At 27.4% G+C, this 14,487-nt stretch overlaps 2 protein-coding genes across 5 annotated transcripts in view; one reads left to right on the plus strand and one right to left on the minus strand.

The window, feature by feature from the left end:
• The window catches only part of LOC100575760 (lipase member H), a 35,242-nt gene extending 21,266 nt beyond the window's left edge, over positions 1 to 13,976 (plus strand). For 3 of the 4 annotated variants that reach the window (XM_016802238.2, XM_016802236.2, XM_029487984.1), the window contains 6 exons: positions 7,024 to 7,205; positions 10,860 to 11,011; positions 12,919 to 13,170; positions 13,224 to 13,415; positions 13,521 to 13,686; positions 13,751 to 13,976. In XM_016802238.2, coding sequence (XP_016657727.1) covers positions 7,057 to 7,205; positions 10,860 to 11,011; positions 12,919 to 13,170; positions 13,224 to 13,415; positions 13,521 to 13,686; positions 13,751 to 13,817 — 978 coding nt within the window. In that variant the 5' untranslated portion in view covers positions 7,024 to 7,056 and the 3' untranslated portion in view covers positions 13,818 to 13,976. Of the gene's footprint in view, positions 1 to 6,796; positions 6,943 to 7,023; positions 7,206 to 10,859; positions 11,012 to 12,918; positions 13,171 to 13,223; positions 13,416 to 13,520; positions 13,687 to 13,750 lie in introns of those variants that run through there. The other variant, XM_003242620.4, reaches the window with a different exon arrangement.
• On the minus strand, positions 999 to 5,520 carry LOC100160645 (PRELI domain-containing protein 1, mitochondrial-like). The gene is given in 5 exon segments (NM_001161979.2): positions 999 to 1,461; positions 4,045 to 4,100; positions 4,228 to 4,523; positions 4,885 to 5,098; positions 5,174 to 5,520. Coding segments are annotated over 4 exon segments (606 nt in total). The 5' UTR covers positions 5,266 to 5,520; the 3' UTR covers positions 999 to 1,461; positions 4,045 to 4,096.
• Positions 13,977 to 14,487: the final 511 nt, after the last annotated feature.

A 14,487-nucleotide genomic window follows, 5' to 3' on the forward strand; every position in this document is an offset into this window, starting at 1 on the left:
ATTGTATTTCACCTATTGTCCACCCCCCCCCCTGTATTCGCCATTGTGTAAAATTATAAGAGTCGATAAACATATTTTAGATGCGTTCACGACTTTACGGTAAGTATATATTTATTGAATTGAACAAAGTTATAAGTTATTACCATTAATACAGTTTCATCATGCAATACATTATTATAGTAATTTCCATATTTTATTAAAGATGAGCTGAATAAGAAGTTAAATTTTTTTTTTCAAGAATAGGTATACATTTAGATTTTTAAATAAAATTGATACATGTCATACAAATACTACATAATAACAGTGGGGTATATAGCTATAAAGGGTGGGATTTTAAAGGTTTGTTCAACCCCCCTCCAAAAAAGTATGTAATATAAGTTTGATGATAGGTAAATTAACTTTAATATTAAAGCTAACAATACAAAATTGTTTATGCCAAAATTGTATTTTTGTAAGACAGAGACAACATAGCAAATGTGTGTTCAGAAGTTCCAATTTTATGTAGTAATATAATGAGTTGACGAGTTGACCTATAATCAAACTTAAAGGTAAGTAATTATCTGTGCAATCATAATATATTTATTTTTATCGAGTATGAGCATTTTCAAATTGTAGTATTTTACATACTCATAACTTGCTTAAAAATTAAAATATCATAAAAACACATGTGAAAGTACAGACAATTTTTGTATGTTTAAGTTAAATAATGGGTTAATTCTTTCTATTATCAAAGGTTCCTAGTACACAAAATTTGTTCAGCCAAGAGCGCCTGCATAGGGGGGGGGGGGGGAGGCAAAACAGACATTGCCCCCTGGGAATTTTTAACTGCATGCGCTTCAATATCAATATCAATAATTCAATATAAATATTATTAGATTGTAAGTAATTTTTATATCTTGCCCTGGGAAGGATTTTATCCAGCGGGTGCGCTTGGATACTGCTTACCACAAATTTGCTATGTTGTACTTTCATAAGACAGAGACAACACATGTGGGTGTGGCTTTCTCTTAAGTATAAATGACTTAAATCTTTTTTAATAAACTAATAATTAACAAATTAAAAAATTCACACCATCACCATACAATTTGTAGTTTGTACAATAGGTTTATCATACTTAAACTTTATAACAAAATAATAAAAAATTATTACAAAATAATGTGTCCAATACTAAAAAGCTAAATATAGAAGACATTTTATTCATCTATACCCACATCATTTCTTATAAAATTATGATATAATAAAACTAAATCACTTTAACAAATTGTTGGATAACAAATTTAATATTGCATGTATAAATTAAATGGACAGTTTAACAATAATCAAGACTTTTAATTTAAAATAATTAAACTGTATATTCTAATAAAATACTAAAAAGTTGATAGTAATCACATCTTGTAAACTTGAGTAGTGTTTTAATCTGGTTTAAATTGTTGAACTGATAAGAATACATAATTATGTTATCTAAAAAATAAAACAAAACATATAATATTATTTCATTCAAATATATATCAGCTATACTCTGTTCAAAATAAGAAATGCAAAAGGCGGCCGACTTCGGTGCAGGTGTGTGGCAATACTACACGGCAGGTATATAAATTGGTGATTTGGTGGGGGAGATAACAGGTGTTACCTGACTGCCGCCGACTAAAACTGGTCGCCGCTGTTTACGTTTATTATTTTGAACAGAGTATAGTATGGTGTATAAATATAGTATTGTAATTATACAATCTAGTCTTGAATTATACATAATATAATGAAAAACATTTTTGTAGCGATAATAGTCAATAATTTATAATTTATATTAATGGTTCTCAATTGTTTTTAATAAAGTGAAAAAAAGTCGGTTGAACCCCTAAAGTCAAAATATGAATTTTAATTATAAATAATCATACATTTTTAAGTCCAAACACTTCAAACTATTCTAATATTTTGAAAATGTTATCAAGTATACAAATTGATAAAATAAACATATTATTAAATAAATTTCTAGATCTACAGTTATTCGTTTTTAAATTATAACAAAATAAGAAAACCACCCTATGAGAAATCGAGTGAATATCCAATTTTGTAAAAATATGAACTTCAAACGCTTATAAAAAATTTTATTTGACTTTTTTGTTAAACATTTTTTTTTTTTTTTTGATAAAGGTCGACAAACTTATGAAGACATTTTCGAATCTTAGATTTAAAAAGAAAAATTTTTATGAATTTCTAACACAAAATAATCTATACAATTTCGTAATTTTTACTTGTTTTGTCTAGATTTGAACTTTAAATGCTTATAAAAAAAAATTGTGACTGGATTTTTAATATTTTTCAAATATCATTGTAACAATATATTTGGAGCATTGTATAAAATTTTCAAGTTTTTTTACCCAACAAATAAAATTTTATTGACATTCATAGAAAAAAAAAACTTTGAAACTGAAAATGTCCGTAAGCAATTCAAAACAAATCAAAATTTTTTTTAAATGTTATCATGTATGGAAAATGCTAATATAAACCAGTGAAGCTAGAAGCCTATATAACTAAATACAATATTATTATTGGTGTTTAATTTATTTATTTTATTGCAGACGTTAGTAATACAGTAGTTTGGATTAATTTTTGCAAAAAGTATTCTGCTTTGGATTAAACAGTTATTTGAATATTACAAGACGTTAAGCAGCATATTCAGATGGAATAATATATTATATAAATTCCATCTATCATATATTATAAAAATTGAGTAATATATATACCTATATTTGTTTATACCTAAATGTAGTTAAATATTTTGATGTATTTCCAAGATTTTGGATTATGGGAAACATTTTCCCCAAAAATGTTCAAAAAGCTTGAAAATGAAATACAAAGTTTCTCATAAGATTTTTTGATAACACATTACATCAGAATCACAAATCTTGCAAATTATTTTGAAGTGGAAAATTCATTTAATTTTTAATTTTAATGCTAAGACTTGAAAATTGAATACCAACTTTCACTTAAGAGGACGTCGCACCCACATATAATTTCTGTCTTACGCATGTACGACATACCAATTTTTTTGTTCACCAGTTACAATAGTGCAGTGTTGGGTAAGTTACTTTTAAAAAGCAATTAAGTTACTTTACTCGTTACTCAAATAAAATTGTAATGAAATTACTTTACTTTTCAAATGAAAAAGCAACTCATTACTTTCTCGTTAAAAAAATAAATTTTTTTTTTTAAATTTCTTGGCAATAATCTTCTGCAGGCAAATTGAACAAGCAAATTCTTTAAAAACCTGTATAGTTAATAGGATCATATAAAATTTAGTCTTCCACACAAGCTATATTCATAGGAAACCTATTTAAAGGAACAATAAATTTAATTAACTGTTCTCGTGATTTACAGTGCAATTAAGACAATTCAAATATCAAAACCATTGAAAACTGAATTATGTCGAGTTAAAATTAAATATATATACATATTAGATTGGTAAACATAATAATACCCGCATGTATAACACCCACATGTATGTATTTTTTTTCAATTCGCAATAGGTACTTAATAATTCGAAACTGTAACCCGCTATTCTAAAGAAATTACTTTTCAAAAGTAATTTCTATTACATTTTCGTAACTTGTAAATAATTTTAACAAAATTACGTAACACGTTACAAGCAAAATAACACGTTACTTTCGTTACGTTACTACCTAACACTGCAATAGTGTGCTGTTAGTCTTGATATAGGTAATTAAACTTTCATCAAACTTTTAGGTAAAAACAATATCTGTGCTCTCTCATTGGTTTTTACAATATTTTAATTTTTAAGTGAGTTATGAGTATGTAAAATATTAATAGTTAAAAACGCTTGTCACTTAAAAATAAAATTTTAAAAAAATCAATGAGAGAACACAGATAATGTTCTTACCTTAAAGTTTTATAATATCAATTCATTATAATATCAAATACTTAAGTATATTATAAGTACCTATATAAATAATATATCCAATGTGAAAATATCATGTTAAAACTTAACAGAATACTTATAAAAAATTAATTAAACAAAAATGTGCTTACCACATTATATTGATCATAATAAACTTGGTGAACTCTCCAAGTAGGAATAGGTTTAACTGTAACACATTTTAAAAAATAAGAAAAATATTTATATGAAATTAAATAGTTAAAAAATTATTTATCTTAAATCTGTAACTCAGATATTTCAATAATGGATTGCATCCTAAAAGATTTTATGCTTACTGAACATAAAGAGATCCAGTTTTGTAATTTGATTGTTTAAGTGCATCCTTTAATTTTTCTTTCTGATGTACTAATACACCAGATGAACTTGAAGTATTACCACCGTACATACTATTGAGTACATAATTAAATCCTTTTACTGCTTTAGTACTGTTAACTTTAAATCGTTGCATTCCAAATGCTTGAATAGCTTTAGACATTCCATACACATTTGATTCAATCCATACTGATCGCTCTGCAACTGTAGTACTTGGATTTTCTTCATTTACTTTATAAATAACTTTTTCTGTCACGCCCTAATAAAAAATAAAGATGATAAATTAATATTTTTTACTTTTTTAAGCTTAAAAGCATTAAATTTAAATTGATTTTATATTTATTTAAATAAATATAAGATGTTTAAACATTATATCATGGAATGAACTGTCCATGAATAAATGTTTAAATTTTAAATTTAAATTTAAATTCTTTAAAGAAAAATCAATAACATTATTATTAAAAAGTTAATAGAAGACAGAAGTTAAACTATAAATAACCTTGAACTAATAAAGTTGTTGATTCATTAACAGAAAATGTTAAAATTATGTATAAACTGTTGGTATTTTAATGAAATGTTCAAGGTCTTTATAAAATAGATATAACAGATCAGACACGTACCATAACACTCGCGTATCCAACATTTCTTGTATATGTCACCAATGTCTTTTTTGTAGGATCTAAAATTGATTCTTCGACAATTTTTACATCTTTACTATTTATAAAACGTTCACCCCATTTTGGCAACTTGTTAGTTTTTGTGAATAACCTAATAGAATGTAACTTTTTTTCAATCACCTCTCTATGTAACACATCTTCAGATAATACATGCTTGCTGAAAACATAATATAGGTACTCATTATTTAATATCTAGGTAATAATTAATTTTCATATTAAACTGAAATGTTACCTTTCTGGGTTTGGATAACGATGCCAAAAACCATGAACCACTTGATCCCATCTGAAGGGGAATAAACTTTTATTTTCAAAAAATTTTACCATTATAGGTAATATGATTCGAAAATAATACAAATCTATATTTTATAACAAATCAATTTCAAAACTTGAATATAGCTATATTATCTATACCCTACATGTATTTAGCCACAAAAGTTGTTTCCAGTGTCATTTCAATATTTCAATAAAATATGTACTATGTACTAAGTGAATGTGACTTAATCGTTGTAGTATAATATTATGTAGGCCGCGGGGCATGGGTACAAGCGTACAGCATACTATTATCATAGAATTTTCTATGCTATTATAGTATTTACCTTACACAAGGAGATAACATAGTATGATAACAAGACGGTAACATTGATAAGAAAAATGTAAACCAAGGTGAAATGATCAAAATAATTAATAACCGTCAACCTATATAAAATATGATGTATAGGTATTTTATTGTGAATATTAATTTAATATTTTAGTTTCTTCTGATTCTAGCGAAGCGATGAATGAATTGATTTTACAATGATATGTTTTTAATTTTTAATTTTTTTTTTTGTTTTTGCCATCACTCGTCACCTTTTAAGACAGTATAAATGCTTTCTTCAACAGAAGTGGTATCTTTTCTGATAGGAAAGTGAATCAGTTAAGTTATAATAGCAAAATTGGTACTTTGGGGGGTCAAAACTTCCTAAAAATTTTCAAAAGCGCAAGGGAAAACAAAATAAAATTTAAGGAAAAAAGGAATTTTTACGCAAAATTAGTTTTTGGTTAACTCTAAAACAAATGACTGTAGAATGTGTAGATACATGCAAATTTCACAGCTTGTTTATAGATTCTCTTATTTTGTTGTTATTCAATACCTAACTAAAAAGTTATAATATATGTAGTTTCATTTTCTATGAATAATAAAATGATAACGCTCGAAAATGTTCACTCCCCAATCGGAAACGAACGGAACGCCGTATAAGATGTTTTCACATCAAAAATAAAACATATAATATGATTGTAAAATCAATACATTCACTGCACCGCTCAAAATCAAAAATTAAAAATAATTTTTAGGAAAATTTAGTAATGTATGAAAACTATTAATTTATACGTAATATATTTGTATCTGTAGTTTTTTATTTTGAAGTCAGATTAATCAACCTCAAAGATCCAAAAAATCGACCCAGTAGATAAAAAATCCACCTTTGCACCTACCACAAAGGACGATAATGGCTTACCAAATTTATATAATTTGAGATCCAGATTGCAATAATGTTTATATAGATAATGGTTTGTCATGATACCAATGTCCAATAGTACCTACTATGTTAATTTTAATTTTTAAATGGGTCATAGACAAAATAAAATTACATTCAAAACACGTTTGCAGTACCTAGACTTTATAATATAGGTAATATTATCTATAGGCACCTACTACTTTTGGTTACAATAAATCACTAGCTCGAAACTTTTATAAGCACAATTAAAATATATACCTATGTTATATTCATAGGACGTATGTCCTACGACAAATGAATAAAATAAAAGAGGGTTACCATATCTATAAAATATATGAAGCATTTACATACAATAAAAAGTACCTACTATATGTGTAACTGGTAAAAGCAATTGTGGCTTAATGCTTCTACCTCAAGACAATTATTCCAATTCGAGCATTATTAAAATTTATAAACGATGTTATACCTAATACTATTGATATTTCTTCCTCACAGCGAACTGGTATTTACATTAATGAAATATAAACATTTAAATAAGAGTAATATACATAATATATATAATATATATTATATATTTGTGCAGAAAAGTCTTAAAAAATATGAAGTAACGGAAGAAATGACCGAAGAACGAGTCGACGAAGACATTAAGTGGATGTTGTTACCAAACGGACGAGGCGACCCACAATTGGCTATAATATCAGGCTTGGAAAAAAATAGTGCAGCAGAACCATTAGTCGAAAATATAAAATTTTATTTATATACAAGGTACCTAATATAAATAAATATGTATTTTTAATTTGTAGCATATCAATATTATATGATTTATTATTTTATATTTCGAGGTGAGCGATAAATGTATTGATTTAATAATTTTGTGTGTCTGTATTTGTCATCAGTTATCACTTTTTGAAGCAATTAAAATGCTTTAAGATTAAACTTCAATATTTTTTCTAGTAGGAAAGTGAATCTAGTTGGTACTTTGGATGTCAAAAGTAAAAAAGTAGTATTACTTCCTAGTAGGTACTTTTCTCAATAATTAATAAAAACAACAAAAAAAATGGGAAAATACTAGAATTTTTACGCAAATCAGTTACTGACAAAATCGATTTTGAAAATGTCACATAATGTTTATATTAGAATTTTCTATTCATGGTATAATTTTCAAAACATTTTGATTCTTTTTGAACTATCTATAAAAGTTTGAAATTTTTGATTTTGTTCACTTATTTTTTTCTACAAATTAGGGTAAAAAAATGTATTCTAGGTCAAACTTGAAAAGCTAATTCGATGTTCCACCTAAGTTGTGATTTAAAAAATATTTGAACGCAAGTTTACAATTATTATTTATGAACGTTCAAACTAAAGTTAGAATTTTGACGAAGTCTATGAAATTATGAAATCGTATAGGTACCTTAGACACATATTACATACCAAATGTATAATATATCTTTTCTCTTATGGTATGATACACAGAAACTATAGATACCTAAGTTACATTTTTATACCTAGCGTTTAATAGATCAATATTTTTGCTTTGTAAAGATTTAGATAAATTATAATATGTAAGTATAACCATTGATTATATTATTTATGTAGGTACAGGTACAGGCATATACTAAAAACTCAATGGTATAAATGTATAACACTATAACTTAATAATTTAGTAAACAGGCAAAAAAAAAACACTTTTGAGTCGTGACACGCATACTGTGTTATTAAGATAGACTAGGCTGGAAACTGAAAATATGTTTTCCTATTTTGATTCCGGTTTCGTATATCAGTATTTATTTTTTCCAATTTTGTTTTTGATTTTCACTAACAGTTTTTATTTTTTTCGTTTTCACTTTTGGTTTTGATTACCGGTACCTATTGATTTTTTTCAATTTCATTTTCGGTATCCAATATCGGTTTCAGGCCCTGCTATAGACAGTTTATAATATGAGCGATACTAACAATATTTAAATCTTAAATCGTATGTACATTTCGGACGAAAATTAATGATATAAACTATAAAAAGTGGGTAAGTGGATATCGCTCTGCTGTACAGTAGGTTACAATAATGGGTCACTGTAATGCAAAGATGGGCATTAACTAGTTAGTTTATTTTCTAATCAACTTATGAGATTAACTAGTTTAATTTACAGCTGAAATAACTTTGCTTTTCTCAGTTGATTTTAAGAAAATCCATCAAGTTAAAAATATTTTGAAATTTTTTGTTTATACGTAAATATTACTATATCAGTATAAAATAAAAATAATCTTATACAAAAACACAAACATTTCTGTTCTTTTTCTTGATAACATAATTATGTGTATATTAATATATTTTATCAAGTTGTAAATTATATATTATTATGGAAGTTGCAGTTATAAATGTTTTTAATAAAACTAATAATTTTAAATTACAAATTGACAATTTTTATGTTTTAATGTTATAATATAACTTATAATATATAATATAAAGGTCATGTACTCATCTTCACGTATTATGACATTCAATTGCTATACGATATAAAAAAAAATGTATTTGTTAAATTATTAATTTGAGATGAGTATAGTTTAAATTATATAGTAAATAGTAGGTAAAGTAAAAGTAGAAGGGTTTACAGTGTACATTCTGATAAAAGTTCAATAAAATTGTTTTTTATAATTGATAAATTAGAAACTAGAACCACAAATTCACTCTTTATGTGATTTACATACTAATTAAAAAAAATAGATAAACTTTTTTTAACTGAGTTAAGTTAATATTTTTTTCTATATTAACTTTTAACTTATGGAGTTAAATTTATAATTTGTTAACTGTTAACTTTTAACTTATCGATCTTGTGTCCTCTTAACTTAACTTAACTTGAGTTAATTATTTTCATTAAGAGGACGCTATACCTGCATGTGTTGTCTCCATCTTACAAGTGCGTAACATTGCAAATCCTACGCTCAGCAGAACACGTGTACCTACGTTGGTTTACAAATTAGATTGAATTGACCTCTTAACACATTTAAAGGTGGGATTATTATCTAGACAACCTCATGGGCTTTTTAGTATATTTTAATTTTTAAGCGAGTTATGAGTACTTAAAGATGTATAAACAATTTACAATTTTAAAATACTCATAGCTTGCTTTAAAATTAAAATATTATAATAAAAATCCCATGAGGTTGTCTAGATAATAATCTTACCATTACATTTTATAAGAGGCCAATTCACTCTAATTTTTAAACCAACGGAGCTACACGTGTTCTGCTGAGCGTAGAATTTGCTATGTTACGCACTTGTAGGACGGAGACAACACATGCGGGTATAACGTCCTCTTAACTTTTAAATTTAAAAAGAAAATTTTTCTTGAATTTCTAACTCATAAAAATTCTGAACTATGGATTTTTAATATTTTTCATCAGTTTTTAAAAAATCATATTAGAAGCCTTCTATTAAATTTTTAAGCTTTTGTACCCAACAAATAATGTTATTGATATTTATAGAATAAAAAATAAAAAAACTGGAAACTGATAATGTTCCTAAACAGCTCAAAATAAGTCAAAATATTTTTAAAAAGTAATGGTGTATAGAAAATGCTAGGTAATATAAACAACCAGTGAAAATTCATGTAAATACTAAAGAGATACGTCCATTTGTTTTGAAGTTACACCAAAAACCAAAATCGATTTTGTCAAAAACCGATTTTGCGTAAAAATTCCCGTTTTTTGTTAATCTTTATGTTGTTTTTCCTGGCGCTTTTGAAAACTATTAAAAATTTGAAAATTTGACCTCCCGAATGTACCAACTAGATTCACTTTCCCATCGAACAAGATACTGTTGAAGAAAATCGAAGCAGTTTTACTGCCTCAAACCGTGATGACAGACACAAAAATAAAAAACCCATATCATTGACCATTGTAAAATCAATACATTCATCGTTCCACTAAGAATCTAAAATTAAAAATAGTCCCCTTTCATCAGCCGTCATCGTCACAACTTGTAGGCGATAATAAGTAATTATTAACTTTCGATAACGTTCAACTATTCAATCTATCCTGTAAGTACAGGTTAGCGTAATGCGTATACGGTTTGAACATTACGACCAAAATCGTCAGATGAAATATAATATACCTAATATATTAAATACTTCAAATAATATATACGATATACCTATCAAATAACTACATAAGATAAAAAAAATGGAAACTAATAATTCTTAAGACAATAATGTTGAACGTAAACGATTTAGGCATGGACAGGACACAGGTACAAAAAACAATTCCTGAAAATTTCGGGAGGGGGGGGGCTGAATAGCTGTAGATAGTTATGTCTATTTTATTATAACTTACATTAAATTTTAAATAAAATACCTATAAGGTTATAATCTCTAATAAGAGGTAAACAAAATATGCACTAATTATTAATACATGTTTATTTCATAGGGACAATCCAACGAGAGCTGAAATGCAAACTATGGACAAAAACTGTTTGCCGATATTTAAATACTTCCGTTCTCAGAGAAAAACGAAAGTATTAGTTCATGGTTTTGGCGATAGCGCTGAGGATTCTCTTATGTTTCCATTACTTAGAGATGGTATACATACATAATATTGTATATTTATAAATTAATACTTTAAACAAACATCACACTAAATAGATTTTGAGCGAAGCCAGATAGTTATAGACTATATAGCGATGTAGCCTGTAGGTTTCCACTTTGATGTACACGTGTGGTTTTTTTCACACTTTTTTCTCGGATGATCAAAAAAGTTATTTCCTTTAGTTTTTATTTTTATTTCTCATACATTTTTGTTAATAATTGTAAAATAAATGTAAATTAAATATTAATGAATATAGGTAATATTTAAATAGGCATTTTTTCTAAATAATATATTCAATATTAATTATAATTCAAAATAGCTAATTAAATGTGATAACAACGAACATTTTTTTGAAATTGATGATATTTATATAATTTATAGATACCTAACTACTTACGAGGAATACGAGTAGTTTTCAGGTACTACAATGTTATATGTTAATGCTAAAAATAAACGTCCTTAAAAATAGTTTTATCATAATATAAAACACACCTGCTTAGATGTAATATTGGATCTAGTGGAGTATCTAATGTTTATTATACTCGGACCATTTTTACAAATTATAAAATATGTTGATAGATTAATATATTAATTAGGTACTATAATAATTGTCAAGTTACCATAGCCATCATATCTTCCAAACCCACTATATCGTGGACTTATTATCCTTAGGGCCAGTTATACCATCTACGGTTAAACAGTGATTAAGCGTGATCTATGATTAACGATGTTAGGTCGTTGTACAGTGTCGGTTAATCTAATCGTTAATTAAAGGTCCGTTAGGTAACCAGTCATTCGACCCCGGTTAAACATAGATTAGTTAATTTTCGGGGTGGGGCATGTTAAATAACTCAAAAAACAGTTTAAAACACTAGTTCAAATTTTGATTTTGATTAGGTATGTCAACATTTCTAAGAAATAATCCGCTAAATAATTTATAGTTAGGGGTTCTCATTTAAAAAAAGAAAGAACGAAAACTAAGCAAGTATAAAAACAAGACAAACAAGTTTTTTTTAATGATACTAATTAAGACACTAAGAAGCATTTACAGATTTAAATTAACATAATGACTATACCCTGTTTTAACAGAGAAGACACCAGATTTATGTAGCAAAATAGGTTTTGCCGTGGCTGTCTGGCGTCTTCTCTTATGGAACAGGGTATAGAAAAAATGGGTGTTAAAAGGTAGCGGGGGTATGGGACAACAAAGAGGTGCATGAAATTCAAGGCCCCAATGTACCTTCTCATTTTGCAAATTGATTTTCAGAATGTGCTACTCATATTTCCCAGTCTGATTTCAAAAATATATTATTAGGGGGTGAGCATCACCACGCAGTTACCCTCTCCCCTTAAGATACGGACTTCAAAATGTTACCAACATTATACAAATATTACCAAATTAGTTTTCAGAATTCGAAAATTATTTCCATGTCCGCTTTAAGAGAAATAAGATAGTAAAACAATTAGAAAACATTTTGAAATAGCTAGTTATTACATATTATAAGGGGGACTGAGTGAAGTTTCTCCCCTCTCAACCTTATTATTTTTTTATCAAACTGGGAAATGATTTATAAATTCTGAAGACTGATTAGCAAAATTAGTACATAATTTTCAATAAATTGGTTGTGATGATGGGGAGGCCCGGAGGAGGCCGGCATTTTCACTCAAGTACCTATAGTACCTATAAACATCTACAACAAACTTAAATTGACTATGATAAAATAGATTATTAGCTCATATAGCTGACACAATTCTGACTTAATCATATTTATGAATAATTATTCAATCATATATAATATAGGTATCTAGGTATCTACTAATAGTCCTTACGAATTCATAATTATATAAACACATACAACGTACTTATATAATATGTATTATATACAATATATATTTATAGCATTTTTGAACTACAACGATTATAATATATTCACTGTTGATTGGTCGGAACTGGCTGCTGTTCCTTGGTATAATTCTGCTGCAAAAAATACTAAACACGTATCAAAACATTTGGCTTCTTTCATAGACCATTTAACATCATCTACTGATGCTCGTACAGATGATTTTCATTTGATTGGATTTTCATTAGGAGCACATGTTGTTGGTCTTACAAATAACGAATTAAAATCTGGAAAAGTTAAACATATTACTGGTAAATTATTTAGGCCAAGGTCTGGTTTAAAATTAATATATATTTTTTTTAAGGGCTGGATCCCGCGGAGGTACTGTTTTCTTCGTCAAGCCCTGAAGAACGGCTTGATTATAGCCAAGCAAAACTAGTCGAAGTCGTACACACGTCAGGAGGATTTCTCGGATTTAAAAAACGACTTGGGCATAGGGATTTTTATCCCAATGGTGGTGCCTGGCCTCAACCTGGTTGTAAAATTGATTATGCTGGTAATAACTAACAATCATTAATCAATACCTACATATTGCAGAAAAAAAACTCAGGAGACTTTTATAATAATTACATGCTGTTTTTTTATATATTTAATCACATAGCGGTATGTAGTCATCGCAGAGCGTACTATTATTATGCAGAAGCAATAACTAAAAGTGAAGGATTTATTGCTGTTCCGTGTCCTTCTTATGAGGATTATACATCAGGAGCTTGTTCAAATAATACAGATCTATCAGTACAATTAGGGAAAGCACCTTTTGATAAATCGTAAGTAACCTACTTATACTTTAAAAAAAAGGAAGAACAATTTAAAAATTATTTTGATTTACAGAAAAGAAGGAAACTATTATTTAATTACAAACTCAGATTCTCCTTACGGTAAAGTAAGTAAACACTAGACATACAAGTAGATAATCGTTGATTATATTGCATGTTGCTCGTTGCCATATTATGACCATAAAGTATAAAACATTGAGGCAACACAAATTTAAATATTTTATTTACACAATTAATAATTTATGTAATTTAAATAAATAATGTACCTACCTACTGTAATAATAAATATAAGTAAATAAATTATAAATCGTATTTTGTATAAGACTCCGGACTTCGAAAGTACCTAAGTTATCAGTTGCACCCCGGGCTGTAAAATGTTTAATAGATTAGGTACCTATAGGCTATAAGTTATAACCATTAATAATGGCCCATTATCGCCAACATTCCGTAGCTAGGTAAGTATCAATTATCTTATACTTTTTCCAATGGAGGATTTAAAGAAAGTTCCAGTTTACAAAAATTAAAAAAGCACCAATAAAAATATAAAATAATTATTCAGGTTTAGAGCAACATTTTTGTTGGTATATTACTAGTTTACAGAACTCCGTACATTTTGGATTTTTTTTCTTATTTTATAACACTAAAAACGGGACCTCGAGTTTGGTGACCTGAGTCTGCAGGCGCAGGGAGCAACTACAGTGAAACCTCTATTAATGGACACCTCTCAATAGTGGACCCTTCCCAATAGTGGACACTTCTAAATTCCCCGTCAAAAATGTATGTGCATAATAG

Source organism: Acyrthosiphon pisum, chromosome A1, assembly GCF_005508785.2.
Source record: "Acyrthosiphon pisum isolate AL4f chromosome A1, pea_aphid_22Mar2018_4r6ur, whole genome shotgun sequence".
NCBI classification, from domain to species: domain Eukaryota; kingdom Metazoa; phylum Arthropoda; class Insecta; order Hemiptera; family Aphididae; genus Acyrthosiphon; species Acyrthosiphon pisum.